Source organism: Aptenodytes patagonicus, chromosome 10 (assembly GCF_965638725.1).
Source record: "Aptenodytes patagonicus chromosome 10, bAptPat1.pri.cur, whole genome shotgun sequence".
NCBI lineage: Eukaryota > Metazoa > Chordata > Aves > Sphenisciformes > Spheniscidae > Aptenodytes > Aptenodytes patagonicus.
In genome coordinates, this window is record NC_134958.1 from 13,589,648 (window position 1) to 13,617,148 (window position 27,501).

The 27,501-nt window shown below is 41.8% G+C and overlaps 2 protein-coding genes across 4 annotated transcripts in view; both read left to right on the forward strand.

The window, feature by feature from the left end:
- Window positions 1-414: 414 nt before the first annotated feature.
- C10H15orf61 (chromosome 10 C15orf61 homolog) lies at window positions 415-3,381 on the forward strand. Its single transcript, XM_076348107.1, has 2 exons — window positions 415-751; window positions 2,653-3,381. The coding sequence occupies exons 1-2, from the start codon at window positions 415-417 to the stop codon at window positions 2,778-2,780; spliced, it is 465 nt and encodes a 154-aa protein (XP_076204222.1). The 3' UTR covers window positions 2,781-3,381.
- A 9,717-nt stretch (window positions 3,382-13,098) lies between these two features.
- MAP2K5 (mitogen-activated protein kinase kinase 5) overlaps window positions 13,099-27,501 on the forward strand; it is a 139,975-nt gene continuing 125,572 nt past the window's right edge. Inside the window, exons 1-3 of one of the 3 annotated variants that reach the window (XM_076348108.1) lie at window positions 13,099-13,286; window positions 20,664-20,712; window positions 26,035-26,102. In XM_076348108.1, the coding sequence (XP_076204223.1) occupies window positions 13,152-13,286; window positions 20,664-20,712; window positions 26,035-26,102 (252 nt within the window). In that variant the 5' untranslated portion in view covers window positions 13,099-13,151. The other 2 variants (XM_076348110.1, XM_076348109.1) reach the window with 2 other exon arrangements.

Sequence of the window (27,501 nt, forward strand, 5' to 3'; positions counted from 1 at the left end):
ACGACCGGCCCCTCTCTCGCTCTGTGTCGGGCAGGATGACGTACTCCCCTCGCTTCGCGGCGCTGCCTCGGCCGCCTCAGACGGCTCCCGCCTCACCTCAGCGCGGAGGGCTCTGGCGCGGGTTTCCCGCGTCTCCCCCTGCCCAGACCCTCCCTTCACCTCAGGGAGCCGCACACACCAGACTGCCCCGCTCTCCCTCGCACCCGCAGACGAGAGCCAGCCCCGCCTTTTCCACGGGCACGGCCCCCTCCAGAGTCCCGTTCCCCGCCCAGGACCGCCGCCGTTAGGGTGACCCCTCCGCCGCCACCGCCCCTTCCCGCCCTCCGGCGGGCCGCTGCGCGCGGCCGGCGCAGGCGCCGCGGTGGCGCACGCGCACCGGCCGGAGCCGTTGGTGCGGGGGGGCGGCCCCGCGGGATGCGGGCGCTGAGACGGCTGCACGAGGCGGCCGTGGGGCTGCTGCTGCGGCGGGGCACGGCGGCGGCAGCGCCCCGTCCCGCCGCCTCGGAGGTGCTGAGCCAGCACCTGCGGCAACGCGGCCTGCCCCACTGGACCTCGTACTGCGTCAAGTACAGCGCCGTGCGCAACGACCAGTTCGGCCTCTCCCACTTCAACTGGCGGGTGAACGGCGCCAACTACCACATCCTGCGCACCGGCTGCTTCCCCTTCATCAAGTACCACTGCTCCCGCGCCGCCCCGCAGGACCTGGCGCTACAGAACGCCGCATTCACCGCCCTCAAGGTCCTCAACGGCGGTGAGTCGTGTCCCGGGCCGGCTCTGCGGCCTCCCCTCTGCTTACCTCGCCGGCTGTGAGGCGGGCGGAGAAGCGCGCCCCCTCGGCTCTCGCCGTCCTCCTGCAGCCGGCGGGTGGAGCGAGGCGCTTGAGGGCGGGCTGCGCACCTCAAAGGAGGGACGGCCGCGGGAAGGGGGACGTGGCGGGGGGTGAGGCGAAAGCGGCGCTCGCCGGCGGGAGCCGTGTCCCCTGGAGTTGGGACGGGGGCTGCGACCAGGGATCTGCCGGGCGCCTCTGGCTGCGGGCAGCACCTCTCCCCTCCTCTCCCCCTGAGGTGAGTGAGTCCGCTTGCGATGCCTCCTCCTCCGCCCCCACCGGGTCGGACCAGGCGGCGTAAGGAAACACGAATCAAAGTACGCCCGCCCTACAGCAGCTGTGAGAACGCAGAGCTGTAAATCGATACTCTTTGGGGTTTTACCGAGTTCGTGTGTCTCTGTCCAGTTGTCAGAGAGAAAAATCAAACCGCCTTAAAGCAAACGCGCGAGCGCTTGTTATTTAAATAGCTAACATCAGTTGGTATGGATCATTTTCCATCTAAAAATCTATGTTCTGTTGCCGTGGATGAAATTCTGTCCTCTAAGCAAATACACGAGTGCTAGATGAAGCAAAACAGTTTGTTTCTTAGAAAGTGCCTGGGCTAATTTTTTGCATCTTACATACAGGCAGTGTCTAATGTAGTGGAGGACTGGACCACTCTGGATCCTAAAGTGCTGCTGCAATATAAATAAATAATAGTGCTCCATCAGTACCTTATTAATATAAAAATGGATATAGATAAGTTTTGAAATACATTATTATTCAAAACTTACTATAGGGATACAACACTTATTTAAATGGTGACAGTCGCATAACTAATTTAATCAGTTTCTTGTTTTCATACTTCATTTAAAAAAATAAATCTCGTTCGCTTTGCAAGTCTCCAGTGACTTTACAGAACATGTCTGCTAGTCTTCATTTTTTGATCTTTCCGACTGACATAGTGAGACAAAGATTGATTTCTTAATAATAACTTTATATCGGATTTTAACTTTCCTTCTACACAGTCAGACCTTTTATCTGCCCCATCTTTCTTGCAGCTACCCGGCATGTTTCATACTTAAATGATGGGCAGGCATGACTAAAAAGTCAACTCATCTCCCTCTTCTGAGAATCTAGCTTAAGCACTTGGGTAACTTTAAGCACGTTAAATTCGGTGTTTCTGTACCTTACTGAATTCAGGGCCTAAATCCATCTCCATTTTTTCCCCTATATTAAGTAAAATATTGTTGTCTGTAATAGATGGGTAACTCGGCAGTGCTAAAAATGATGGCGCTTTTTATATATGCACCTTTCTACTCATTCCAGTTTTGTTGGAGTTGGTAGTCTTGACTACTGATCTAATTTTCCCAAGAGCAGCTTCATGTTGATCTGTGAAGTCACTGCCTATTTTCCTTCCTATCTCTACTCTGATACACAGACAAACTCTGAACTGATAACTAAGTGGATGTCCAGGGATTTTGTGTTTTAGTGTTCGGATATATTTTTTCTTTTTTAATCGGTAAGAAATCCGGCTGTATACATGACCATGTTTCCCTTCTTTCATACTGCTATCCTCCCATTTTCTTTTTCTATTAATTCCTGTGTATTGCTGCTTTTCTTAAGCTGCTTTCTGATTCTTGTGTGCTTGATACACAAGAAGCGTATTATGTACTGGTAGCTGCTTGTAAGCATTTCAGTAAAGGCAAAATGTTAATAAGGCAGCTTTTACAGGAATGCTTTTCCTGTAATTGCATTTTGGAGTCGTTATTATTTCCTATTAATAGGTGGTTTTAATTTTCCCGGCTTGCTGTCTTTGTATGTAACGTGTTTTTGTCTTTTCTTAGGCATTCCAACTTTACTGTATGGAATTGGCTCCTGGTTCTTTGTCAGTGTCACAGAGACTGTTCACACGAGTCATGGCCCAGTTACTATTTATTTTCTAAATAAAGAAGATGAAGGCGCAATGTACTGAAATCATGTCCTCAAGTACCTGTCATTTGGTGGGTTTCTGTGTTACAGCTGCTACAAATACCTGCTCCCTTTGACTAAAAAGAACTGAATGCAACTGGTTTTTTTGTTTTTACAGTGCATTCTTTTACTTAACATGCTGTATTCAGGAAACTTCATGGACTTCTTGGTCATAAGAGATTTATTTTTGCAGAGGTCAGTAAAGTTGAAAAAGTAGAAGCCTTGGGAGAAGAATTAATATTTGTAAGGGTATTAGAATTTATGGAAGTCAGTGACTAATACTGCTGAACAAACTTGTGATAATTTAAAGATACATCTACCAACTTAGAGAACTGAACTGTAGCATGTGCACAAGGAAAATGTGAATACGCTAGACATTTTCAGAATGTCTCTGCAAAGATTAAGCTGCTTAGGTTTAGACAAGTCTTGACTAGATGTTTCATAATGCATTAATTGTCATAGTTGCAAGCATGTTTGAATGAATCCATGGCACTGACTATTCACAACTGCCTGGAAGACTCTTTGGAAAAATACCACCCTGAGAAGTTAAAAGTGGCTGTATCACATTTCTTCAAATTACATTTAAATAAAATATCTAAAATATGTTTTATGCCTGTATTTTTTGCAATTCTTGAACTCCAGATAGCTGCGCTTTTTTTTTTTCCTTTTGGTTACTTAGCTTTTGTTCCTTACCTATAAAGCAATCTAGATGGTTTAGTCCCCTGCGCTAATTTACAAATTGCTGATATTTTTAATTAATACAGGAGAATGGGAAGAATACTACCCTCATTTTTTTGATGCAAAATAACTGATTTCTCCAGCTGTAACTGAGCACAGCTGTAACAGGCACATATGATGGAATGACTTAAATTCAGTTGGAAATCTGGGCAAAGAAAAAGCTTTTAGTGAATTATTTGGATAGTGGAAATATGGAATTATTGGATAGTAAGTTCAAACAACAGAAACACTTGTACAGGATGTATTACTGGTGCTTAGTTTTAGTGCCAGCAAATAATGCTGTCTATTCCAAATCCCACGTCTGGTGACGTATGTTGGTTATTCCACTTTTCCAAAGTACGAAGATAAATGTAAAATGGGTAGGTACTGGTTTTGGAGGGTAATCACTATTCCTAAATAAATGATTATCAAGCTATGACTACAGTATAATTTCATTTAAATACTTTTTTACTTAATTCCAGATAATGGAACTGTTTCCCACTTAATGAAGCAATACATGTGGTTTTTCTAAAAGCAACGCTAAATAACACTTTAATCAGAGAAGCGCTTGCACTGTTCTATTTAATTTTGGAGAACATTCTTGACACAAGTTAAATGGGTCTCAAGGATGAAGAGATGGTATTATAAGAAGCCTCATTAATAATAAAAATGACTGTTAGCATTTTTCTAAAACTGATTTTCACTATATTGGATAAAGTTAAATAACTGCAGCTCATAAGTTTAAAGTCAAATACTGCTCATTCATTGCCACGGAGCTTGTCAATATCTTGCTGTAAAGGTTTAGTCTCAACACAAGGTTGATAAAATGGTTTTTAATTACCAGACTATAAATACAGCTCTTCATTGGAGTTGCACCTCCACTCACTGCAGCTTGTTTGATTTCTGATAATGTGTACTGCTGACTTTGCTTACCTGTTTTTCAATAAATGCAGGCAACATGACTCCTTGTCCATACAGTGATGGGCAAGTCTCCTTAGAGAACATCTTTGACAAACTACCCTATTGATTACTGCAATTCTGTGCTGCTTGCAGCATTAAATAGAGACTTGATTTCTTGTTCAATGATCTCACTGTGTAACAATTAAGCAAATGTAATATTTTCTTGTATTACATGAAAATCAATAGACCTCTTGCTCTTACGAAGTTGATCATGCTAAAGGATGAACTAGAAGATGTGTGAGAGCAGAGTGCAAATATAATATTCATTCATTTCATTAAGGCTTGTATGTGACCTGTTATAATACTTAAAGGGAAAATATGCTATTTATAAGCTTGAGTTATTAAATCACAACAAAAATCATTTTCAAGTATGAATATAAACCTGCTTGCTTGTCTTCAACCAAAGGTAAAATACTTCATCTGGCTTTCATTCTCTTTTTGCTATAAATACCTACTTCTTAGTGTCTTTTTTTATCACGTATCTTAAGTTTTGGCCTGAATGCAATCGGCAATGTTGAGGGCCAAGAAGATCCAAGAAGATTCATACCATCTTGTCTCAAAAATTTCTGTAAGGCTCAGGGGAACATGGGAATGGCAAGCAAGGATGAGCATGCAGTGTGTAGTTCTCAGCTGAACCTTTGCTGCTTTACCTTTCTAATCCCCGTCACCATAAACTCTTGCCTGTGGCAGTCTGCTCCTAAATGGACACTCCAGTATGAGGAGAGCAGGGTCCTCTGTTGCGGAGAAGTCCGAATGCTTGAATTAAAGAGCGTCCCTGAAGTGAGCTTTAAAGAGGAGCTTCTAGCAGTTTAATTGTTCAAAGATGCATTACTTGCATGTGTAGCACCTATCAGCTGTCTGTTGCCTGTAAGGTCCTTTCAGGTTGCCCTGTAACCCTGTTGCTTCGAAAGACAAACTTGTAGGGAACCAGGCTTTGTTAATTCCTCTGGTCCAGAATAATTTATTTGTAATTGTTTTAATTATCAGGTTCCTTTTTTAATGTATTACGCTATGTGTATGTTGTGTATGCAACATACACTGGTGTTGATACATATTTTTTTATAGATGATTGAACTACAAAATGACCCTTCTAACTTTTTACGGATTTGATCTGCACCATTTTCATTTGAAATAAAATGTAGTTTATCTTCTAAGTCTTGCCTTAATTATCTCTTTACTGTATTCAAGAATGATGTTTAAATGAGTGAGAGATGACATAAAAAGGCAGAGCGCTTTGTTTCACCTCACTTAACAACTACTTCAGATAAATGAAACCTTAGTCTAAACCCAGAGGATCAGGTAGCTACTTCTTGTAGCAGTCTTTTTAAACAGTAATGACTATTGGGGGCATCTTAACCTAAACGAGCGCTTGGCATTACATCTTACCTAGGTCAATGGTCTCAGGTATCTGAGTTAAACTGTGTTACTGTAAATTAATGGAAAATGTAACTGCACTTTGCTGGAAGATCAATGTCCAATAAATGCTGCACAATCAAATCTTGTTGCAATGATTGAGGTCCTTAATTGCCTTTCAAAGATAAGGTGGTAATCAACATAGGTTTAACTGATCTTTTTTACCAGTTCAATTACATGCTAATGACTACAGCCAAGTCAGGATCTTTAACTACTTATACTTATTAAATCTTATGTTTGTGGTGAAAAATTACTTAAGCCACACAATCGATAAAACCCAGGTCTTAATTACTATATTTCACTTTTATACCTTTTTGTATGTTTGATGAATGTTTCACCAGAGACTGTGTAGCACTAATGATAGTACCCCAAGAAATACCGTTTTCTGTTACTGTCTACTCCTCCAAATTGTGATAACACATGGGTGTGTTTATGTTTGTTTTAATGAAGTTTTGTGACTAGTAATGCAAACGTGTTCCAGGCAGCTCATTGTACTTAAATACCATTTTTACATATAAAGAGCACTCCTTTTATCACTAGAAGATGTATTACTTGCTAACCTTCAGGTGGACACAGTTCCAACTTGAAGTTCTTAACTTTTTTCCAATGTAAATTAATACTAGATTTAGATACTAGTAAGGATTGATATTCCCAATTGTTTATGATTAATACTCTCACATTGTCTCAAAAATAAGTTGCTGTGTCCCCTTCTTGATCCCCTTTCTCTCCCTGGAGCGATACCCAGGGCTTTCCTCCAGTCTTCAGAGAAACCTGGAGCCAACTGACCTTTCATTGACTTAAGCAGAAGTTAAAGCTGTCCTCAACTTGCTTTGCGTGGTTGACCTACTGTAATTCTGAGTGCATAGCAGCATTAGGTAGAATCTTTCGGGTTTTTTCTTTGATCTTTGTTTTTGCATATTTGTGCTTACTCTGCATGCAAAAGTTGGGAGACGTGAACAGATCTCAGTTTCTCAAGACTCCTGCGAAGTAGAGCAGCAGTATCCCAAATTGAACAGAACTATCTGACAAAGTGCTGTACCTGTGCTTGTATGCAGGTGTGCTCCCAGGTGTGCTGCTTAGGCTTGCCAGGCTCACTTGTGCTCAATGAACAGTATGAATACTGAAAATCCATAAAACAGTAACTACATCAATAACCTTTGCCTTTATTTGAGTCAATCATTTGAGAGAAACTGTCAGTCCTTCCCAAGCTCTTATGGGAAAGTACACTGGTATCAGCTAATTTACTTATTCAAAGCAGTTCCAACTCTGCCATGGTGGAGTAGGAAGGCAAGTTAATTACTCATCAACAGAGAGAAAGGCTACTCTTTTTTTTTTTTTTTTTTAACTGCTGAGGTTAAAGAAGTTGGAGAAGGAAAGGGGAATGATGATGTGGAACTTCTGGAGCTCCTACAGGAAAATGGAGTGGAGGAAACATTCATTCTCTTACAAATGTACTGACTAAATGAGAGACACTAGCAAAAACAGCTTCAGTGGAATAGAAGGGGTGGGGTGGTGTTCAGATGGAGAAGGACGGATTTGGTAGGAAGGATGTCTAGAATGGGACTGAGAATAAGCAAAAAATGTCAGGTTTTAAGAAGTTGCTTGCCTCAGCCTGGTATTCTTCAACTGTAAGTATTCTCAAACCTATTGATACTCCTTCCATTACTAACGCTTTCTGGAAAAGGAGAACAGGAATCTAGAGTTCATTCTTCCCGCACTCAGAAGTGTTACTGCATTTTGTCATGGACAGATTTATAATTTTTGATGAAATTGAATTTATTGGAATCACGGTATAGGCAAGAAAAACTAAGTAGAAAAGTGTGAGTTGAGTAAATAGTCACCTTCGAGAATCTAATGGCAGTAAAAAGATCCTTGATGTCTAAATCTCTTTGCAAACCATAATTATAGATCTCCCTGATGCACGTTACTATTGAATGAAACTTGGGTATTTCTTAATAGTTGAATGCCCTTAGGCCTCTGGTTTAGACCAACTTTGCCTGAAACAAAGATTTTGCTTCATCTATTATTTACCTTGGCCATTTAATTTAAATTGGCTTTTACTGTAACTCCTTAATCATGTTCACTACAGAAAAGTAAGTTCATAATTCTGAGAGTTGTCTTGATTTCATCCCAAAATATACATATTTATGGCAGTAGATGTCACGTTACGCTTTCTTGGGCTGTATTGTTCAGTTTAAATACACCTAAGACAAAGTGGCAGCTTCGGCATTACAGCAAGGGGAATGTAGAATAAAAATTCTCACTAATATATTCCAAGTTTATTTAAAAGGTTTTTTTGATTTCTAGAAAAGAATAAGATGTTATTACTGTGTTTGCATTTAAGTCTTTTAAATAAAGCATGTGTGCAGCAGAACATCAAAATTTGCATTAATGATTGGGACACTCAATGTCAATTACCTTTGTGAATTAGTAAGTGAATAAATGCAGCTGAAATAAAGAGGGCTAATGTATCACAAAATATGTATTACTCACTGAGTGGAGTTTAACCTTAATTATTTATGCTAATATATCATAATGTTCTAGTAAATGCACTGAGATGCATTTAGGAAGTGATGCTGTCCGTGTAGCATGAGAGCTTTCTGCAGCAGGCTGCAAGAGATCATGATTTTGTCTGAGCCAAGTTATAAATGATCCAGATCATTAACATTTTCAGTGACGAGCTTGTCTTACAGAAAACTCAAATATATATCTGTTCAGCATTTAAAAAAATACAGAGGAAGCCACTAAGTGATGGAATACTCTGTTATAATTTAGCCAGTTTGGATGCATTATGGTTGCTGTTTGCTTGGTAAGGTAGAATACGTATGGATTAGGGTGATATTAATAGCAAGTGCATCACTTTAAGCACAGTTTATGAGCCCTGTTCTAGTTCATTATAAAACCAATTTATTACTTTCGGTGATATTAATAATCCTAATAGAATTAAAACTGTGAAACATGATTAAAAGCAATCCTTCAGACAAAGTCTGATCAAGGAAACTTTCAAGTTTAAAATGTAAATTTCAAAATAGACCACTTTTAGAGAACACTTGAAATTTTTGAACAAGATTATAAAATATTGCAAAGTCAAACCTATTTTTATTCTTACAAGAAGAAATACTATTAGGTATGATTGTTACATGCTTAGTGATTCATGGGCCTGGTTATATACGTGCTTTGCGATATATGAATTATTTAGTAAGAAAAATCACAATAATTTTGTTGTAACTCAAGAATTTATAGGTTGACAGAAAAACAATTATGCAGCCCCTGAAGCTGGTCTGATGGGGTACAGTAACATCATTAACGATACACAGCCATTTTTGCTCAATCCAACTGGTATAGTTTAAGTTGTAATTTTTCAGTAATTGTGTATCATATCTAGCCTTTAAAACATACATAAAACATGCTTGTAATCTGCTTTATTTCAAAATGTGTTCATAATTTAAAGCAAGAGCTAAACATTTAATAATTCAGCCTAAATCAAGTTTACTTTTTTTTCAAGTTCAAGATGGATTTACTACGAGAACGAATTTTAAAAGATCTATTTGAGGCCGGATTCTGCTCCCACTGAATTGAATGTAAGAACCATTTATTGCCTGATACTTGGTTCACAAACGATCCTTTGCCTCTTATTCCAGAGAGCCTGTGCAAAGTGTTTCTGTCTGTTCAAGCCTACGCAAAGTGACTGCAAGGGGTAGTGGGAAGGCATGGAAGGAACACAGCTGGTTTTCTGCAAGTTTTAATGCAGGTTTTAAGGGATCTTAATCTATACATGTATTGATCAAGCTGGTACACTTGGGTGATTCTTTCCTGGGAGATGCATTTTAGAGAATAATATGTTCAGAAAGTCTGGACGCTGTTGACCTACTTTTTTCATAAGCCTAAGGGAATTCGGTTTGCTGCACTCACTGGCAATCTGAAGATGCGGGAAGGAAAAAAAGGTGAATTTCACCATGGTATGTTATTTTATCAATATAGAAAGTTATGTATTAATCTCTTTAAAAGAAACAAGACATGAAAATGTATGCTACTAAAGCAATGGTCAGGTGCCATTTTCTCTAGGAAATGAAGAGCTTATCCTTTGTTACGTAAAATACCTATCGAGAAACTGGTACAGGGAAGAAGCAGAGATGATAAATTGAATTTAGTGAACCAGGGACTGGCATTTAGATTCTGCTTCCTCTGAGTCTGTTTTTTTACTCTATCTGAATTACATGTAATATAGTGCAGTACTGGTAATACACTATTCCAAAATATTTTTAATAGTTAAAACATTGAATGACTTTTAGCACACATAGTTAATAAACGTTAACTATTTAGTTCTAAGCACTGCATTTTTCACCTGCATTGGCCTGATTCACTACTGAAATTATGCTCACACATCCCTCCACCAATGGCAAGGAAAACCTCCTAGATACAGGTCCTGGAACAGAAATATTCAAGAATAGGGCCAGGGGAGTCATCTCTTTCTTTCCTCCCTCTTCTTTTTATGGAGTTTTGGTAGAGGGACTCAAAACTTCATTATATGATGTCTGTAGTAGTGAAAAGATAGAAAATTACTTGTGTTGGATAACTTCCTTTGCAGTGGGAATTAGAGAGGGAAACAAGTAATAACTTACTTCCTTACTTTTTGAGGGCCTTGCAAATTATCATGATAACCATGTTCCAGGCAATCAGTGGGGTACAGCATTTTTTCCCTGCTGCTCACCGATACTCCTGTGAGATTCTGCAGCATGGCAAATCTAGTAATTTTAGTATTCTTCTGTGTCAGCATTCTACTTTTCCTTGAAAACAAACATTTATTTTCTTTACATGGCCATCTCCATGTCTCCTCTGTCCTCTCTAACCGCAATGGAAAGCAGCAGAGAGCAGCAGCAGACTGCAATGAGACAGTTGTTCTTGCGCTTGTAGCATAAAACCAGCCTGGAAGTCAGTGGCACTGATGGAGAATATTTCCCCCACACAAATAAAACCAGAATTTATAGAAGTCATGGGCTTCATGATCCTCCTGTAATTAAAGAACTGATATATTGTTCCTTTGCAGATTTTGAATGTTATTTCATTGTGGATAGACAATAACTTCGGATACATAATTATAAATAGGAAATCCATGCATATTTCTTGCTGACAGCATGTCATCTGGATTTAGTGGAGAAAATCAGACTGCTTAATTATTTTTTTCTGTGGCTTTCTGGAATTCTTGAACTTCCTGTATCGGAAACTTTTAAAGATGAGATTCTTGGGGCAGTCAAATACTGAACTTCAAGAATATTTTATAATACATATTTAAAAATATCTGTGGTCTTGCTACACAAATTTTTCCCCCAACATTGAGGAAAAATATAAAAATAGATTTTGGTGAATTTCTGTTCTCATAGTAGCAACTGCAGGATGAGAAAATTTAACTATTTGTTTCAAATCTTGATGTAATTAGAAGGAAAATTTCTTAGGAAAGATGGGTTTTAAAGAAATATGTGGCAAAACCAAACCTGTATCAAGAAACACATGCTTGATGCGCTTTACTTCCTAAGATGTAAAAAACCTTGAAGTTTGATTACAGCTGCATCAACACAAATCAGAATGGGGCATTAAGGTTATGATTAGCCCTGGAAAAGCTACATAATATTTATGCAAATTTAGCAAATTGAGTTGGTTTTCCCCATAGTCTTGTAAATGAAAAAGACATTTTAGAAAAATTGCGGTTCTGTAGAAATTCTATGATTTTGTATCCTACTCTTTGATAGAAAATGAATCTGATTGAAATGAACCTGACTGAAAGGTATACAGGGACTGTAGGTAAAAGGTTCATTTGAACAGAAAGATGTCTGTGTGGGCAGCGCCAATCCCTTAGATACTTAGGAGTTGGGGCTCTATTAATTTTTAGTGTAGGAACTAAATTATAAAGTTATTGAACAGAGAGAGAATTTATCTCTGCTAATGGCTATTGAAAGATCCTTTTTTTTCTAAAGCTCAAACAAAGTAGAATTTAATATGAGGAAGCTTGAAGATGTTTCAGCAATTAAATATACCTTCAATTTTTCCCCCCTCTAAATTGATAATATAACTCAAATAGTCCAGTTTGTCATATATGATTATGTGAGAGATTGTGATAAAATATACAGATCAATAGCCTACAATTGAGATTAATGCTCTTCTCCCACTAAAAAGAACCGGAAAGTTTAGTGCTGCAGAGCAGTACGGAGCAGGGAGCCTTCCCTCTAACTTGTCAGGCAAAAAGCTTTTTGTAAGAAGCTGCACATCGCCTATCATGGCTTGTGACTGCAGTAGAGAGATTAGGCAGCTGTCACGCTCCAGCACATAACCATTCTTTTCTGCGGCTGAGGAAGCTGGACGAAAGCTTTTAACGGGGATTTTCTTCCGCCAGAGCTATGCTTTAAAACAGACCGTGTTTTGAAATGGACTGTTTTCAGCTGCACCACTGAACAGACATGGAAAAACTCTTTGATGAAAGAGTTCTACCTGGTCGTCAGTGTAGGAGATACTTAGCTGAGCATTCTGTAATTTGGAGAAAGAGCGAAGTACATGACAGCCATCGGCAAAACTGTCTGAAGCACGTTAATATAGATGTTTGGTATTACACTAGTGAGCAGGGCACAGAGCAGTCCTGCTTCCAGTGCCCCAGTTTACTCGTTTGCGTTGTAGTCCGACTGTAAGGCTTGGGCTCGCTCGCACCGAGGCAGAGCAGCCATGTACGAACCGTGCCCGCTGGCCACGCACGCGCGCAGAGGTTTACGTTTCCCTATGTGTTTTTATGTTTGAACAACCTGAAGACAAAAGCCCCATGCGTTCTTAAGGAGAAGCTGTCGCTGGAGGGGACCCCCATATTCATTACTCTGAAGACCGGCTGCACTGAGGACTTTCCACACTTTTTAACTCATGCAGGAGTCCGAGCCTGACTCTGACCGCTGTCTCAACAGTGGGTTTCCTGTTAAAAGCAGAAGGCATAACGGGGGGGGGGGGGGGAATTAAAATCGGTGCCTCTGCGCTTGCCGGGGCGACTCCTGCTCGTTCCCCGGGGCGGGCTGTCACAGCGCTGGCGCCCACCTCCTCCCGCAACATGGCGCCGCCTCCTCTCCCTCCCCTTCCTCCTCCCCTTCCTCCTCCTCCTCCTCCTCCTCCTCTATTTTTCCCTCCTCCCTGCCCCTCCGTTTTGGTTCCGGGGCAGCGAGTCCTTCCTGCGGGCGGGGCGGGGCGGCGCAGCCTCGGCCCTGCTCGGCAGCCCCCGCGGCCCGCCGCAGCATGTGAGCCCGGCGGGGCGGGGATGCTCTGGCTGCTCTGCGGCCCCTCCCGCGCCATGGAGAGCCAGGCGCTGGTGATCCGCATCAAGATCCCCGACGGCGGGGCCGTCGACTGGACCGTCCACTCGGCGCCTCAGCTGCTCTTCAGGGACGTGCTGGTGAGTCCCAGCGGGGGCGGCAGTCCCAGGACGCCCCCCTCTCGCTGCCCGGGAGGAGAGGGGGTGGCTGGGGGGACGCGGCGCTCCGGCCGGGGCGCGGGGTCTGCGGCTCCGTGAGCGCCGACCGGTCACCGGCTCGGGTGGGGACAGTGGTAACAAAAAACCTCCCTGGAAGGCGAAAGGTGTTTTTCAGGGACGGGCTTTTTGCTGCTTCGTGTCTGCGCCTGAAAGTTTTAATGGGAAAGTGATTCTGGTAGAGGCTGACAAAAATCACGGGCCTGGGTCAGCGTCTGTGCCCCCCGTGCTTTAGGGGGGTGGTGCCGGTGCGGCAGTTCGGGGTGGTGTTGCTCTCCTGCGCAGAGAAGCGCTTTAGCCGCGGTGAAGCGGTCGGGAGGACGCGAACTGCAGAGCGATGGTCCCGCGTCGTCCGAAGGGTTGGTTCCCCCAAGGGGCTGAACGTGCAGTAGCGCCCGGCGCGTCCCCGTGCCTGCGCGCCTTGGCGCGATGGGGTGAGCACAAGGCATCGCTTCAGGGTGATTCAGAAAGTTGTCGTTTGGAAATTAGTGCCTACCTGGCTCAGGCGCGGTAACTGCGCTCCGCACACGGGCTGTAGCTGTGCTCGCTTTTGATGATACTGCCCATTGCTGAGCTATGGGTTTGCTCTATCTCCTTTGCCCTGAACTGCCCTCAACCCCTGCCCGCCTTATTTTCTCCGTCTGCACATCAAGTACACAAGGGTCCTCTGCTTGCTCAGAAATGTCAGTGGATATTTATCCCACTTACTGTTTCTTTTTAATTGCATCCTTAGCCCAAAGAAAAGTCTGATCCTTGTGTGCCAGTCATACTTATTTTCTTCAGGATGCCCTCACCTTTCCTACGTAACGCATCTCTGCTAGAGACTCCGTGTGCCCCTGTTTCTCTAAAGAAAAATCTTCCCCTAGCACAGATGATGTGCATATTTAATTCTTCTGTTGTTATTAGTATTGGGGAGAGACTCTGCAGATTTCTTTCAGCATGTTGCATCTTACTGAGAAGACACACAATTAAGGGGTTGATTTGCTGGAAAATGTTTGATGTTGGGCCTATAGAAGGTTGCAGAGGTAATTGGAGCGGAGGGCAGATGTTCCAGGTTTCACTCTTCCTAACATTTAGCATTATCCAAGACTTTCTATAGATGGAGGAGAGGGAGCAGAACTTTTGACAGATCAGTGAGGTTTTTGGGAGGGTCAATTTCCCCTTGGAGATTGCTGTGAGGTTTCCAGTGGTTACACAGCAAGCTTGGGACAACCCGCTAAACCCTTTGAAGACAAGTGATGCAAATCTGAGCCAGGTTTACTCCACATTCTGCTTCGTGTTTTCCTGTTTTTCCCAAATAAAGAGAGAGAATCACTGATGCGTGGACTATCCTTTGGCATTTTAGAATTATTGGAAATTTAAGTTTGGTTGTATTACTTAAGAGTAAATAGAGAAATGTTGTCAGGTTGAGGGCATGGCTTTGCGAAACCATTTTGCTTTTTAGTTTTCATCCTTGTTGCTTCAGCGTAAAAGCGGCTGGGGGTACCTGGGCCTTAAACTTGACCTGTGTGGTCTCTTTAACAAGTGGGTTGAAAAAAAGAGCTGTTTAAGCTTAAACTGTGTATGCAGTAGGAACCGAAGCCCATGGTTTACTCCGAGCCTGTGGCCCTACAGGTGCTCCAGGAGTCTTTGGGGTGGTAGTGAGGAGGTATGGGGACCTGTGTCTAAAGCTAGAGAGGGCTTCAGGCAGCACAGCTGTAATTCAGTGGTCAGATCGTACCTTACATGTGAGACTGCACCTGCAGTTTCTGTTGTAGCTCCTATAGCTGCTCCATCAGGTTGCAGCTGGAGCCAGCATATGACTTTTTGACCTGAAGTTACAATGAACCTGTGTGTTCAGTTGTGATACAGTACTAAGAGACAGCATGTCTTTTGGAGCCAGATCTCAAAAAAGCAGAAGTACAATAGTACAGCTGTTGAAGTAGCTCCAATGCAACGCTCGTCTTGTTTTGCATCACTACTGGTTGCTGAGAAAAGAGGAGGTTTCTGATTCTTCCCCCTCTGCATGTGATTTTGATGCTCCTCTTAATTGTTTGTTTGCAGACGTCTAGCAGATCTACTGGACTTTTAAAAATATATTTTTTTCCCGTTATGAGCAGGTTGAGCTTCCTGTTTCATGGCATAGATGGTAGTTTCTCCAGCCAGTGGATGATGGTGGAACATGACAGGAGTGTACATTGCTGGTTTGCTTACAAAATCCCAGTTTCTGTTGCTATACTGGCGTTCAGTGATTGTCGATGTTCTTCCCAGACTCCTGTGATGTTCGTGTAGGGAGCTCTGCACACTGAGGCAGCCACGAAACATTTGGTGATGTCCATTGCCTGTGCTGTAGGCGCTTCTACCCCAGCCAGGCACAGCTGATGAAGTGGGGAGTGATACCCTTATGCAGTTGTTTCATTTAGCACAGCAGACCACTATGGAGAACTGCACCAGGTGGGTGGCCACGCGTGCTGTTTGCTGTTCTGCATGGTGCAGGTTGAGATCGCTGCATTAACAGTGTTCTGAGAAGATGCAGCTGCTGCAGATCACCGGTGGTTCTCTTCTCCCAGCTCCCCTGCAGACGCGGGTCTGTCTCTAGCCATCTGCACACCGAATTATTGCCACCCACTGATAGAAGAATATGAATGGTTCCTGGGTTGAAAAGTCCCAGGTCTTTGTTGAGTGAAAGTGGGTAGATTTCTGCGTCGGGTCACATCTGTGTTGGTGATGATAATTTTCAGTTATCTGCTGTTAGGCTATTACATTGAGGGTAGCGGAGACAGCAGTAGCTCCATCCTAACAAAGTGTTGGATTACATATGGTGAGTCAGTAGGCAATGACACATTTCTCGCCGTCAGTGGAAATCTCAGATGTGGGGATGACGGGTGTTATGCCAGTGTTCATCTGGGAGCGCAGCCGTGCAGTAGTACCGTTTGATGATTGTCGTTTTCATGTCAAAAACCCTCTCTTGTGGACTGTGAAATCTTAAGAGAAGAAAGAAGAAGTTTAATAAGGTCTGAACTGTCTCAAGGCCCTCATTTGTCTAACTGATTGTGTTTCAGGAGGTGCCATCACAGTATGCACATGCACTTAATTTATCTGGTAACTACAGAAATTAAATGAAGTAAGGCTCCGTACACTAAAGCGTGGTAGATCTGCCACCACCTGTGGCTGGGGGGGGGGGAGCCCCGAGCATGGTGGGGAGGGCAGGAGTGGGGCTGACTCAGTCTTCTGTTGTCCTTTTGCTTTCACTGTAATTTCTGCTCACCTGGTAGGCAATTACAGAGGGCTTATGTGTTAGAGTATCAATTAAAGATAGTGTGGAGAATTGAGACATTCCCTGTGAAGGTAAATTACTGAATAGTAATAATCCAGTCAGAGCCCACTCTTTCCCTTATTGCCCATGTCTGTCTAAATTGAAGACACAGGAATGCAAGGTACCCCTTTTTTTCTCAGCTCCTGCTGTTTGGGGCACAATCAAGCTCTGAATAATTCCCGTAGTTTGCCCTGTTTAGCACTGATCTAGCTCTCTGTGTGGTGTTGTCCAGAGCACAGCAGGCTCAAGCCTGCTCCATGTACCAGCAGTCCAAGTGGTTTGATGGGAAGTACCATCTTGCCTTGAACTGCAGAAGCACGTTTTGCTAGGCAGTTCCGAAAACCAGGTGCATACCCCCCAGATCTCTAGCATTGGTGGGAACTGGGGCCTTGGGGCAGCCTTGAATTAGCTGTGTAGTAGGGCTGTTCTTCCTTCTAAGGTAGGTCCCGTGGTCTGCTTTGGATTAAGAAAGCCCTGTAAAATTGTCTTTGAGAACAGCAAGATTTCTTTTTTTAAACATGATTTTTGTTAATTTAGCATCCTAGAAGTGTGAACAGCCTTGTGAATACAAATGAGTGTAGCCTTGCAGCATTTCAGGCTGGCATGCAAGATTATTTCCATCTTCCTTTTTCCGAGAAGCTGCTGCGGTATAGAGTCGCCACATACCCTGTCTGTAGCCATAGAATAATAACCTGTTGGAGTCAGGAGTCTGATGCTCAGTGCAAAGCCTTACACGCTAAATGACACATTTCTTAATTTTCAACTGCTCTAATTCTGTCTCTTGGAGGAACCTTTACAGGTACTAAACTGTGTAGTGGGTATTCAAACAGGAAAACCTGATACCTGCAGGTTGGTGCTGGTGCTTGGCCTTGACTCAATAGGATGGTGCTTGACCCATGGAAGCGGCACTGCTTGTATGCTTTAGGTTAGGCATTTTCTTGATTACTTTTCTAAACTGGATGCTAAGAGCTGTTCTTCATAATGTCACTTTAAATATGTTCCGTGTATATCAGCTTTGCAGACCTGTAAGTTACCAGTAAACAGATTTATTTTAAAGGCACTGCTAAAGGAATTACAATGAGCTTATTTTTTTTCATTGGGCTGTCTAGATTAGTTTGCCCTGGCTGTCAGCGGAGTGTTTAAGCACCTGGTGTTAATTCAGGATAACTTCATGATGTCATACTGAGATAAAACAAGTTTTAACTGAAATGAGAGCGAGGGCCATGGTTTCAATATTTACACTGTTGTTTAAAGCAGTGCTCTCACATTTTCTGCTTTCTTGCCTGAGATAAGTGCTCCGCAGATCTTCTAGAGAGCAGATTTGACGGAGTTCTTGTTTCAGCTGTCATTCCCTGATTTTTCTCTTAATTGTTAGAGGCTTTTCAGTTTTCTAAGATAAAATAGAAGTTATTATGTATGTGAGCCCACTTGAACAATGTCTACAGGTTGTAGTATTTTACTGTTTGTGACCTCTGTTGTGATAGTAGAAAATGCATAATCTGTTGAAATTTAGAGTAATCCTTTAAGCTTGGGTCACTGAGAGGTCTGCTGAATGTTTGAGCATGGAAGTCATGTAGCTGATGAAAATACTATGGTAATAACAGAGTAATAGTGTGATTTCCCTCCCTCCCACTCCCTGCAAGGCTAGTTTTTCTCAGATGTGTTGATTTAATAGAAATACTGAAAGTTGATGAGAGCAAGGTTTTTGTGGTTGTTAATAGGGTTTTCTTTTTAACTATTTATTTAGTGTGAGGCGGAGTTATGGTATATAGTTCTTAAATTCATGTACTTGGTTATTATTAATTTTAAAGAAGTCCCAATATATAGAAAAATTTACCCTGAATGGGGGGGGGGGAATTTACCATGACTGTTTCAGTGCTACCACAGCTTTGGGAATCTTGGAGCTTTCCTAGCAGACATTTGGGGCCATCAGAACTGTCTCTGTCTCAGTGCCATGCTCGCACACCTCTTAAATACAGTTTGTAAATACCCCAGAATTGGGGTCCTTTTCTGATAACAATTTTAAAATTCATTTAATGGAAGCATCTCTGTGCCCACATAAGAACATTTTACAAGTGGCTTAAATCTAACACAATTGAAGTGTGTTTGCTGAGGAATTTTCAATGTTTCACTAAATGGATTTAGAAATAATAGTTAACAGCACAGTCTTCTGTTTAGGCAAGACTTTAATTTCTTGTTAGGGACAGAGGGTGCAGCTTGGCTGGCTTTTGACGGGATCGACAGAGCTGTCAAACCCTGTAGAAGTATTTAAATGGAAGAATTTTTGTTAACATGGCAATGTTTTGGGTTTTTTCTTTTCCTCTTTTTGACTCCACAAATTTACAAACTATATTATTAGAATAATTAGGTAAGCTGTGTTGCACATCTCTTGTCTTTTTGTATACAATTAATAGTTCAAATTACATACTATTGATTTATTTTAGCATCTAAAATGAAAAGACAACATGAGAAAATTTTAGAAATATTATTTGCTTCAGTTAGCTCTGTGGAAATCTTTAGGTTGCTTTTGCTGCTTTCTCATTGTATTAATTGTGTCTCTAACATTGCACAGAATGTTTAATTTCCTGTTTTTAGACTAAATGAAAAAATAGAGAAAACAAAAGTGGCAGGACAGTGATCACTAAAGCTTTGATACAGAGGGGTGCTTAGCACCCAGAGATGCTCACAGTGTATGTACTACGATAAATATTGTTGTTCATTAATTTCTAATCACTTCGTGACACTGTCAGTGGAGAGATTGTCTGACATGAGAAATCAGGCAGCAGGAAGGAAAAAACCATGCTGTGCATTTATGCCGTGCCCTGACATGACATATTACAGCCTCACAGAGGCTGACAACAGCACATACACTGGGAGGCCAGGATGACTTCAGTCTGAGCAGATACTTTTCACTGAATTTTGAGTAAATGCTGTATGTAAAGGCAAAAAAAACAACCAAACCTCTCCCCCTCTCGGTTTAGTTGTACAGGAAAGGCTTGTATTAGCAAAAAAATGCTGGTTTGGATCAGAGGCGTGCAACACTTGGAAATGTTCAGTGTGTTTTGTGATGGGCTTGTGTATGTGCAGCTCCCTTAAGAAAGGAATTGCATGGCATCGTTACAACGCCGAGGCTGGAGGTTGCCTTCTAGGTTAGTACTTCCACTTCTTCAGGTATTTTTACCTTATTTCCTTATTTCCTCCAGGGCAGGCAGGATATTTGAATCCGTCTGCCAAGTTTTGAAGAAGCTTAAATTCCAATTAAGAATGACAAAGAGCCCTCCAAACTTTCCGGCTTGCATGGCGTGGAGAGCATCTTGAGACACAGCACCGCTTTGCGAGGCAGCAGCAGGCAGCTCGGCGCAGCTGCCGGGTCCCGCCGCTTCCCCGGGCAGTTGTGGAGTGAAAGCAACAAAAATACGTTCAGTCTCACAGCTACTGTTTTAATTCACGATAGCAGCTCTAAACCCATCCAGAGCTGTTTGTTACCCTGTTGTTCCTGAGCTGCAGGCAGGGCAGGAGATGGAGCCGTGTGATGAGGTTACCTTGTGGTGACCAGGATCAGGGTGGTTGTTCGGAGGTGGAGAGGAGGAATCAGGGTGATGTAAGCAGGAGGACTGAGAGAAAATGTGCTTTCTTACGTAAAAAGCCATTCATAAACCTGTTTTTATGACTTACCTCAATGAGTTAGGTGTAAATTTTTTTTATAACCTGCAGACAAAATTGATTCTTTAAACTGCAAGAACAGACAGCACTGACTTGTTTGCAATTATGATTGAGTTACTTAAAAAGAAAAGTTTTCCTCAAGGTAACTTGGAGAGGAAGGAGAAGAGCACTGTGATTTGTACTGATTTGTGTTGTACACTAAAAAGTTTGTAATTTTGGGGCAGTGGTGGGTAGCAGGACTTTAAGTCTTCTGCCTGCAGCTAGGGACCAATTAAGGTGACTTAGTCTAAATCTTCTTGGGCATTTCCCATTTGATATATAGCTAATTCTTCTTTACATTTTAGGATGTCATCGGTCAAGTTTTGCCGGATGCAACAACAACAGCATTTGAGTGTAAGTATGACTTGTATAAACTGTCTCCTTTGTCACATTATAGGGCTGTCACTTTTTAAACAAATAATGTTTGCATTCATTATATGTTACAGTTAAATATTTATGCATTAATGCAAGTTTAATGGTGATACTGAACTAAGCAATATTTTATTATTTAATTACATCTTGAATGAGCATATTTCTACAATGTAGCTTTAATTACCAGCATGACCTTACCACGCTCTTATTCCTCACTGCAATTATATTGCTCAAATTAAATGAAAAGTATAAAGTACCTGTAGGTCTAAGTTTAAAATTTTAATCCTCCATTGGAAGAAACCAAAAGAGCAGCAGCTTTTACAGAAATATGGTACAACATACAGATTTTGTACCAAATATAGCAGCATTAGAAGTTAATGTTTCCTTTCACTGGAACAAACGTCTGCTTTTTGCTAGAAGGACTGCTGTGTTTTTAGTTTTCCTTTTTTCCTTCTGCTGGGCTCAAGCTAAATACACCATCTTCCCTGTCTCCTGTGCGAGAGTGGGAGGCGTCAGTAGTTACTCAGCTTCAGCTCCTGGAGGAGGTATGAGAGCTGCAGGAAAATGCCACCTGGTTAGACTTGGGCAGTAGTAATAACTTCTAAAAGGCCGTGTGGGTCTGGTTGAGAAGCTGGGAAAAATAGCTTCTGTGTAGGATCTGGGAAAGCTGTAGGTTGGGATTGTCCATAATGGCACTCGCACCTTGTGAAGATGGTTATATTATGCTTTTGCTGAGTTAGGAAAGCTCTCGGTGATTCTTTGTGCAGATTTAGGCCTTTATCTGCTAATACCTGTTTCAGCCCTGTTCTTTGAACCTTGTTCATTTTTCTTTTGGGGGGATTCCTGGGGGATTGTCCTATCTGGAGAGCAGTAACGTGCAAAGGGGAGTCAAACATCTGTGTCTTAGGGGATCAGATACCAAGCTAGAGTTTTCTTCCAAGTGGAGAGGGTACCTGCTATTCCCTTTTAATGTTTGTTATATTTTTTTCTGTGTAACTCTGTTTTCCTTTGATAGAGATGAAATAGCAAGAAGGAGCTGGAGGGGATTAGAAGTGTTACATGAGTTAAGGTAGTGATGCTGAAGGTGAGAGAGCAGATATGACAGGATAGGGCCTTGCATTCTTATTAGCATTTTTCCCCTTTTTAGAGCTTTATGGATAATTCTGCATGTAGATAAACAAAGGAAACATTGTTTTATGGTCCTTCAAGTACTATTTAGTGCTTTCCATTTTTCTTTTCATATGTTTGTGTCTTCCTTTCCTGAAATACCAGAAACCTAAGAATGGCAATTATGTGTTGCTTCTCTGTAGCCTCGACGTTTCTCCTGCTCCTGCCCTGCTTTTTAAAACAAGACTTTCTAAAGAGACTTCAGCAACACCAGGCTGCAGACCTTGCCATTTTTTTTATGATTTGTTAATATTTTTTTACATACCTCCCACATCACACATTAGCTTTGTTTGAACTTCATGCACCAGTAGCAGTCGCTGCAATCAGGGCAGTAGCCCATATTAATGGTACCATGTGTAGAACTTTCCTGGAAATACTTATTTCGTTGTGTCTTCTAACATCTGCTTCTGTGCTTTCAGTTCATGTCTCTAGTCTGTCATTTACATCTGCACAAAACCATTTCCCCTGCCATTTAACTGGCATCTAAAATATGTTATGTATATTGATGCCTGATTTTTCTGGTTACTTTTTCCATATCAAATGCCTAGATTTTACCAGCTTAAGCTTCGTTCTCACCTGCTTCATTGCTTCTTAAGATGTGGATAATTGCCATCCAGTGCGGGCTCCTCTACTGTTTGTTTAGCTATTGTTATCTACAGTGTACCATCCATTGCAGCTCCTACCTGGGGCTGCACTTCTCCTACTGTTGGACCTTTATGTGGATTTCACCACTGTATTACACATCGCTACAAATAAAATCACTAACAACATATGGCCTGTTATGATCCTTTTATCCAAACTCTGCCATTTTGTATATTTGTGACACACTGCAGATTTTGTGAAGATTGCTTCATAATATTTGTTTACCATCTGCTGCACTCTATTTGGTATCTTGCAAGGATTTCTTCCTCCATTTTAAGTGACATTAGCAAAATCCAGCCAGTACGTAGGATTTTTTGGTTCTACTTTTGCTTCCCTAATGTGCTGGAAAATCGTATTGCTGTGCTCTAGGCAAGTAGAGAAGCCTGGAAAATCTTTCTGAACCTATGTGTCATATCTAGCTAGTTTTTGGGCTGTGCCCACTTAAATGTCATGGTAGGATGGCAAAGGATCTCGGCACAGATATGAGGAATATATTTATTTTTCTGGTTTTGCTCTTTACAAGCATTGCCTGGCTATTTTAGATTTGGCTTTTTTAATGCCAGGTAACATTTTCTGCCTTTTCATCAACATATTTTTAATTTATTCCCTTTGTACCACCATCAGGAATTTTGCAGCTCTGAGAACTTCAGAGTTAATTTCTTAATAATTTAAAATGAATAATGTGTAATTTTTTTAAAAATTTTTTTAATAAACATTTTGCAAGTGGGCTCTAAGAGGTTTCCAGCTTTTTTTTTTTTCCTATTTTTGGTGGTCCCAGCTCAGTTTGTTTCCTCAAGCCAGGCTTGTTTAACAGCTTTTATCTCTGTATATTCGTCTCTCTCTGTCATGTTTCCCCTCTTCTGCATTTTACTCTGATCCCTTCTGGTTGATGCATGGCATTCGTTGTGTTCACTATTCCAACAGCTGCTTCTTCAGCCTTTCTTACTCCGTTACACACTGTGACTGGGACTTGGGTTTTGGCCAGGTAGCAGTTTTACAACTCCTCCTCCTTTCTGCCTAAAATGTTTCCAGGCAAGGAAGCATTCAGTTTCAACTCACTAACTCTTCTTAATCTTTTCATCATTCATGACTCGCTGCAGGCTGGTAACCCTAGCAAGTAGTTTTAGCAATCTGGCAGTTCACCAGTTAAATTTCCATGAGACAAGGCTCTTGCAGGACATCACTGCGCTGTCTTGTTCCTCTTCCAGCTTGCATGTTTCCAGTGTCCCATAGCTCTCTTCTGGTACATTTTTAAAGTGTAATTCTAAGGTTTTTATGTTACTCTTTTTCTTATTATTTCTCTCTTGTTGTTTCTTGTCTCTCTCTTCTGCATTGTTTTACTTTTTTCATTATAGCCTCAGAATTACCTGCAAGGTTTTCAGAGGCAAAATGAACAAACTCCTTTTCTCGGGTAATTTTAGTTTGTTGACTCGGATCTCTTCCCAGATTCTTGTGCATAACTAGGAGCAAGAGTGAGTTTTCATCTAGGGCCATAATGGCACTTTTTTATGCTGATGTAATACGCAGGGGCTGTGATTGTGGAGAGCACGTGTATCAGTGCACGTGCGGAGAGCACGTCTATAGAGATGGGGACAGACAGACAGACTGCCCCAGCCTCTGCTCGCATCCTGAGCTGGTCAGGAGCAAACCTGCTCTGGTCCCCAAGCAATATAAATGCACTTGCTCATCTCCATGTTCTCACCCTTTAGTTACTAAACAGGTGTCTGAAATATGGTGTGTATGTTGCTCCTTGATTTCCCGGTGCGCGTTAGCTCGGTCAGAGTGCTTTTCTTCTGTAACCATACGGCTTTCTGACCAGCTTGCTTGCAGCTTGGAGCACGGGCAGAATTGTTCTGGTCTGTCTGTCCTTATGTGTGTGGATGTGCCCTGACACACTGAGCCCCATCAGCTTTCAGGAAGAGGTGGGTGTCTCAGGCCTTTTAAATATCCCAACTCAAATGCGCCTGCGTGTTTGAGATTCCCACAGTAGATGTTTTCTGGCCAAAAAGGCATGTGAATTTGTCAGCCATTCTTTGGTATCAGTTGGATGTTCTGTTACTGTTTTATTTTCAAAGAGCTCCCTCTCCAAAGGGAAAGAACAAATATAAAACTGAGGTATACACCAATGTGCTTTGTGGGTTTTTTGTTTTATAAGTATCTAAGGAAGATATTTAAATTGCAGCAGGCAAAAATTGGAGACAGATCATTAACCCTTCCCTTCTCCCCCAAAGCTAGAGCAATAAAAAGAAATTAACATTTTGTAACTGATTTGGAGGGGAGGGGTCTGTGCCGTTTGTCTGGTGACTGGTGCAGCTCTCCCATCAGTGAAAGCGTACGAGCTTTTCGGGAGGACCGGGGCAGGAGAGGAGGACGGGGTGGACGCTGCTCCCATCGGAGTGAAGGAACCGCACGGGGTGTCTCAGCAACTGCGGCTTGTGACATTGGAGCGTGTTGTTGCACCAGCTGGTGCTAATGGGGGGGATTGAGCCCCCTGGTAAATCTGCACCTGCTGAATCCCGCCATATGTCTTTAGAAAGTCTATTCCTCCTTCAGATCTTCATATTAATAATTCCTTCTGAATGCCTTGCTCTGCCGGAGCCTTCCTGAATCTTGCTCCCTTTCCTCTGGTTCTGTTTCTACAGCAGCCTCTTTCCTTATGCCAGAAGTGCCTTGTCTGTGCATTTGTGGCTGTGCCTGAGCTGTCATCGTGAAACCGTGATTGCCTGGTAATGCTGCTCCTGCCTCTTGCCTCGTCTTCACCCACAGTTGCACTACGAACAAAAACACAGACTGGTTTTGATTGTTCACAAACTTCTGTCTTCATCTAAATCTCTCTGTGTAAACATTGCGGATTTGTGTCCACTTGTAAGTTACAGTTTTTAAGTCAGCATTGCTGTGACATGAAGAAGCAGAGATACCCGTGCACTTGTAACGGGGATGGGGGCAGAGGGGTGGGAGGAACTTGACACGGGGCAGGTGGGTTGAGGTAGGGTTGACAGTAAGACCAGAAGGTTTTAGTGGGAGGGAAAGCATTTAAATGTGGTTTTTTCTTTTTTTTAAGTGTAGTAATTAACTTCTGATGAAAGAAACTGCCAAAACTTAAGTCCACCTGGGGGGATTGAAGCACACTCGGAAAGTTTACTTTCTGTTCGCTGTGTCAAAAGAATACCTTGATGGGTTTCAGCGAGGGGTATTACAGCATGTGTAAGGCGCTCAGCTTCTGGAGAGGTTCTGGCAGTAAAAGAACTGTTGAGAGCAAAGTTTTGAGCACTTTGTTCATGCCTCTTTTTTAGATGTAATTTTAGTCTTTGTTAATTAATGTTTGGAGACATTACACATTATTATTTCAGACTACCTGGCTACCTGTGTAGGTAGTTGGTTTATACATTCTTTGTATTTTTATTTGCTTCTAAAAGTCCTGGTAAAAACCTTACACATTAAAATCGTAAATATCCTTCTTCCATTGTTCACAAATGTAATATGTTTCTTTGTTAGATGAAGATGAGGATGGTGATCGGATTACTGTTAGAAGTGATGAAGAAATGAAAGCCATGCTATCCTATGTAGGTATAGTATAACAAATGCTGATACTTTCCGTGTTTTCCAGTTTCTGTTTGTGTATTTTTGCTTGTATCAAAGTGTTAATGTAAGCTGCAGTGTTCACAGTACAATATTCCTGTGTTAAGGTCACAGTACAATATTCCTGTATTAAGTGTAGGTGTTTGAAAACTCTATCACATGAGATATATGGACATGCTTGACTTTTTAAAAAAAAAAGACTAGTACACTTACTGATCATATCATAAACATTAAGAATAATGCATCTTAATGACTTTTGCATTAGGTATAGTGCAGGCTAAATGGACTATCAATTTCTTGTATTTTTTATGCAGTACTTAAAGTAACGGCTCATTAAAAATGAACCCCTGGGCTCTAAAAATTTTTCAAAATCTACTTTCATCTGGAGACTGTTTCACCCCTCCTAACAGAAGAGTTTCATTGTAGCTGCAGGCTCAATATTCATAGAGGATTTAAAGACGTATTTTCTGTTTTTTAGTATGAGATACATGTGTGTCTGTGTGTGCCTTTATACATAGATGTGTGTAAAATCTCTATCTAGACACCTATAAATATAAAATCTGTCTACAGAAATAAAGTATTCGGTTACTTACTGAAACAAAATAATTTGAATATAGCTTCGGTGTGTCTTTCATGTTGCAGATGTAAGTGAAAAAAATCATTTAACACTTTCTCGCTTATCAATTTCATTTGAAAAGAAATAAATGGGTATTTTCTCGCTAAGCCAGATGGACTGCTAGTTCCTTAAAAGTGCACTTCTTGCTATATTAATGGCCTTAACTTGGAACATATCAGAAGCAAGCCCTGTTTAGTACCATTCGTAGGTGGTTTTGGTGGGACTTGGTTCAGTTTAGTCCTCATCATCAGTTCCCTGTTGCAGAGGAGGCAAAGCAGGGACATGCTTGGATCACCTACATCTTACCTGAGTCTCTTAATGGATCCTTCTTGGGCACTCTCTAGTATTTGGCAAAACAATGCAGTTCCGTTGTTGTGAACGTAGCACGTAAATACATCAAATAATCGATGTTTCCTATGAAGGAGGCTCATGTTTTCTAGGCTCCAGGAGGGCTTCCTCAGTGAAATTCTGATCCTTTTGATATCTGCAGAGATTGTACTATTTCTTGCCTTGCGAAGGCTGGGGTGGACGTTCGTTGACTGGAAGTCTGCTAGCAGACCCTGGTTCAAAGAGACTTTAGTCATTGCCCATGACTTAATCCTGGGGTGAAAGAAGTGCAGGTTCCAGATGCTGGTGATTGATCTCTGTGAAACTCAAGGGATTTCTTAAATAAGTCCCTCTCGTGCAGTTTTCTTTCCAGAGGAGGTGAAACCATTGTATTACAAGTTTGATATTAAAGAGCGTAAGACAGTTGTGTGAAAGAAAGG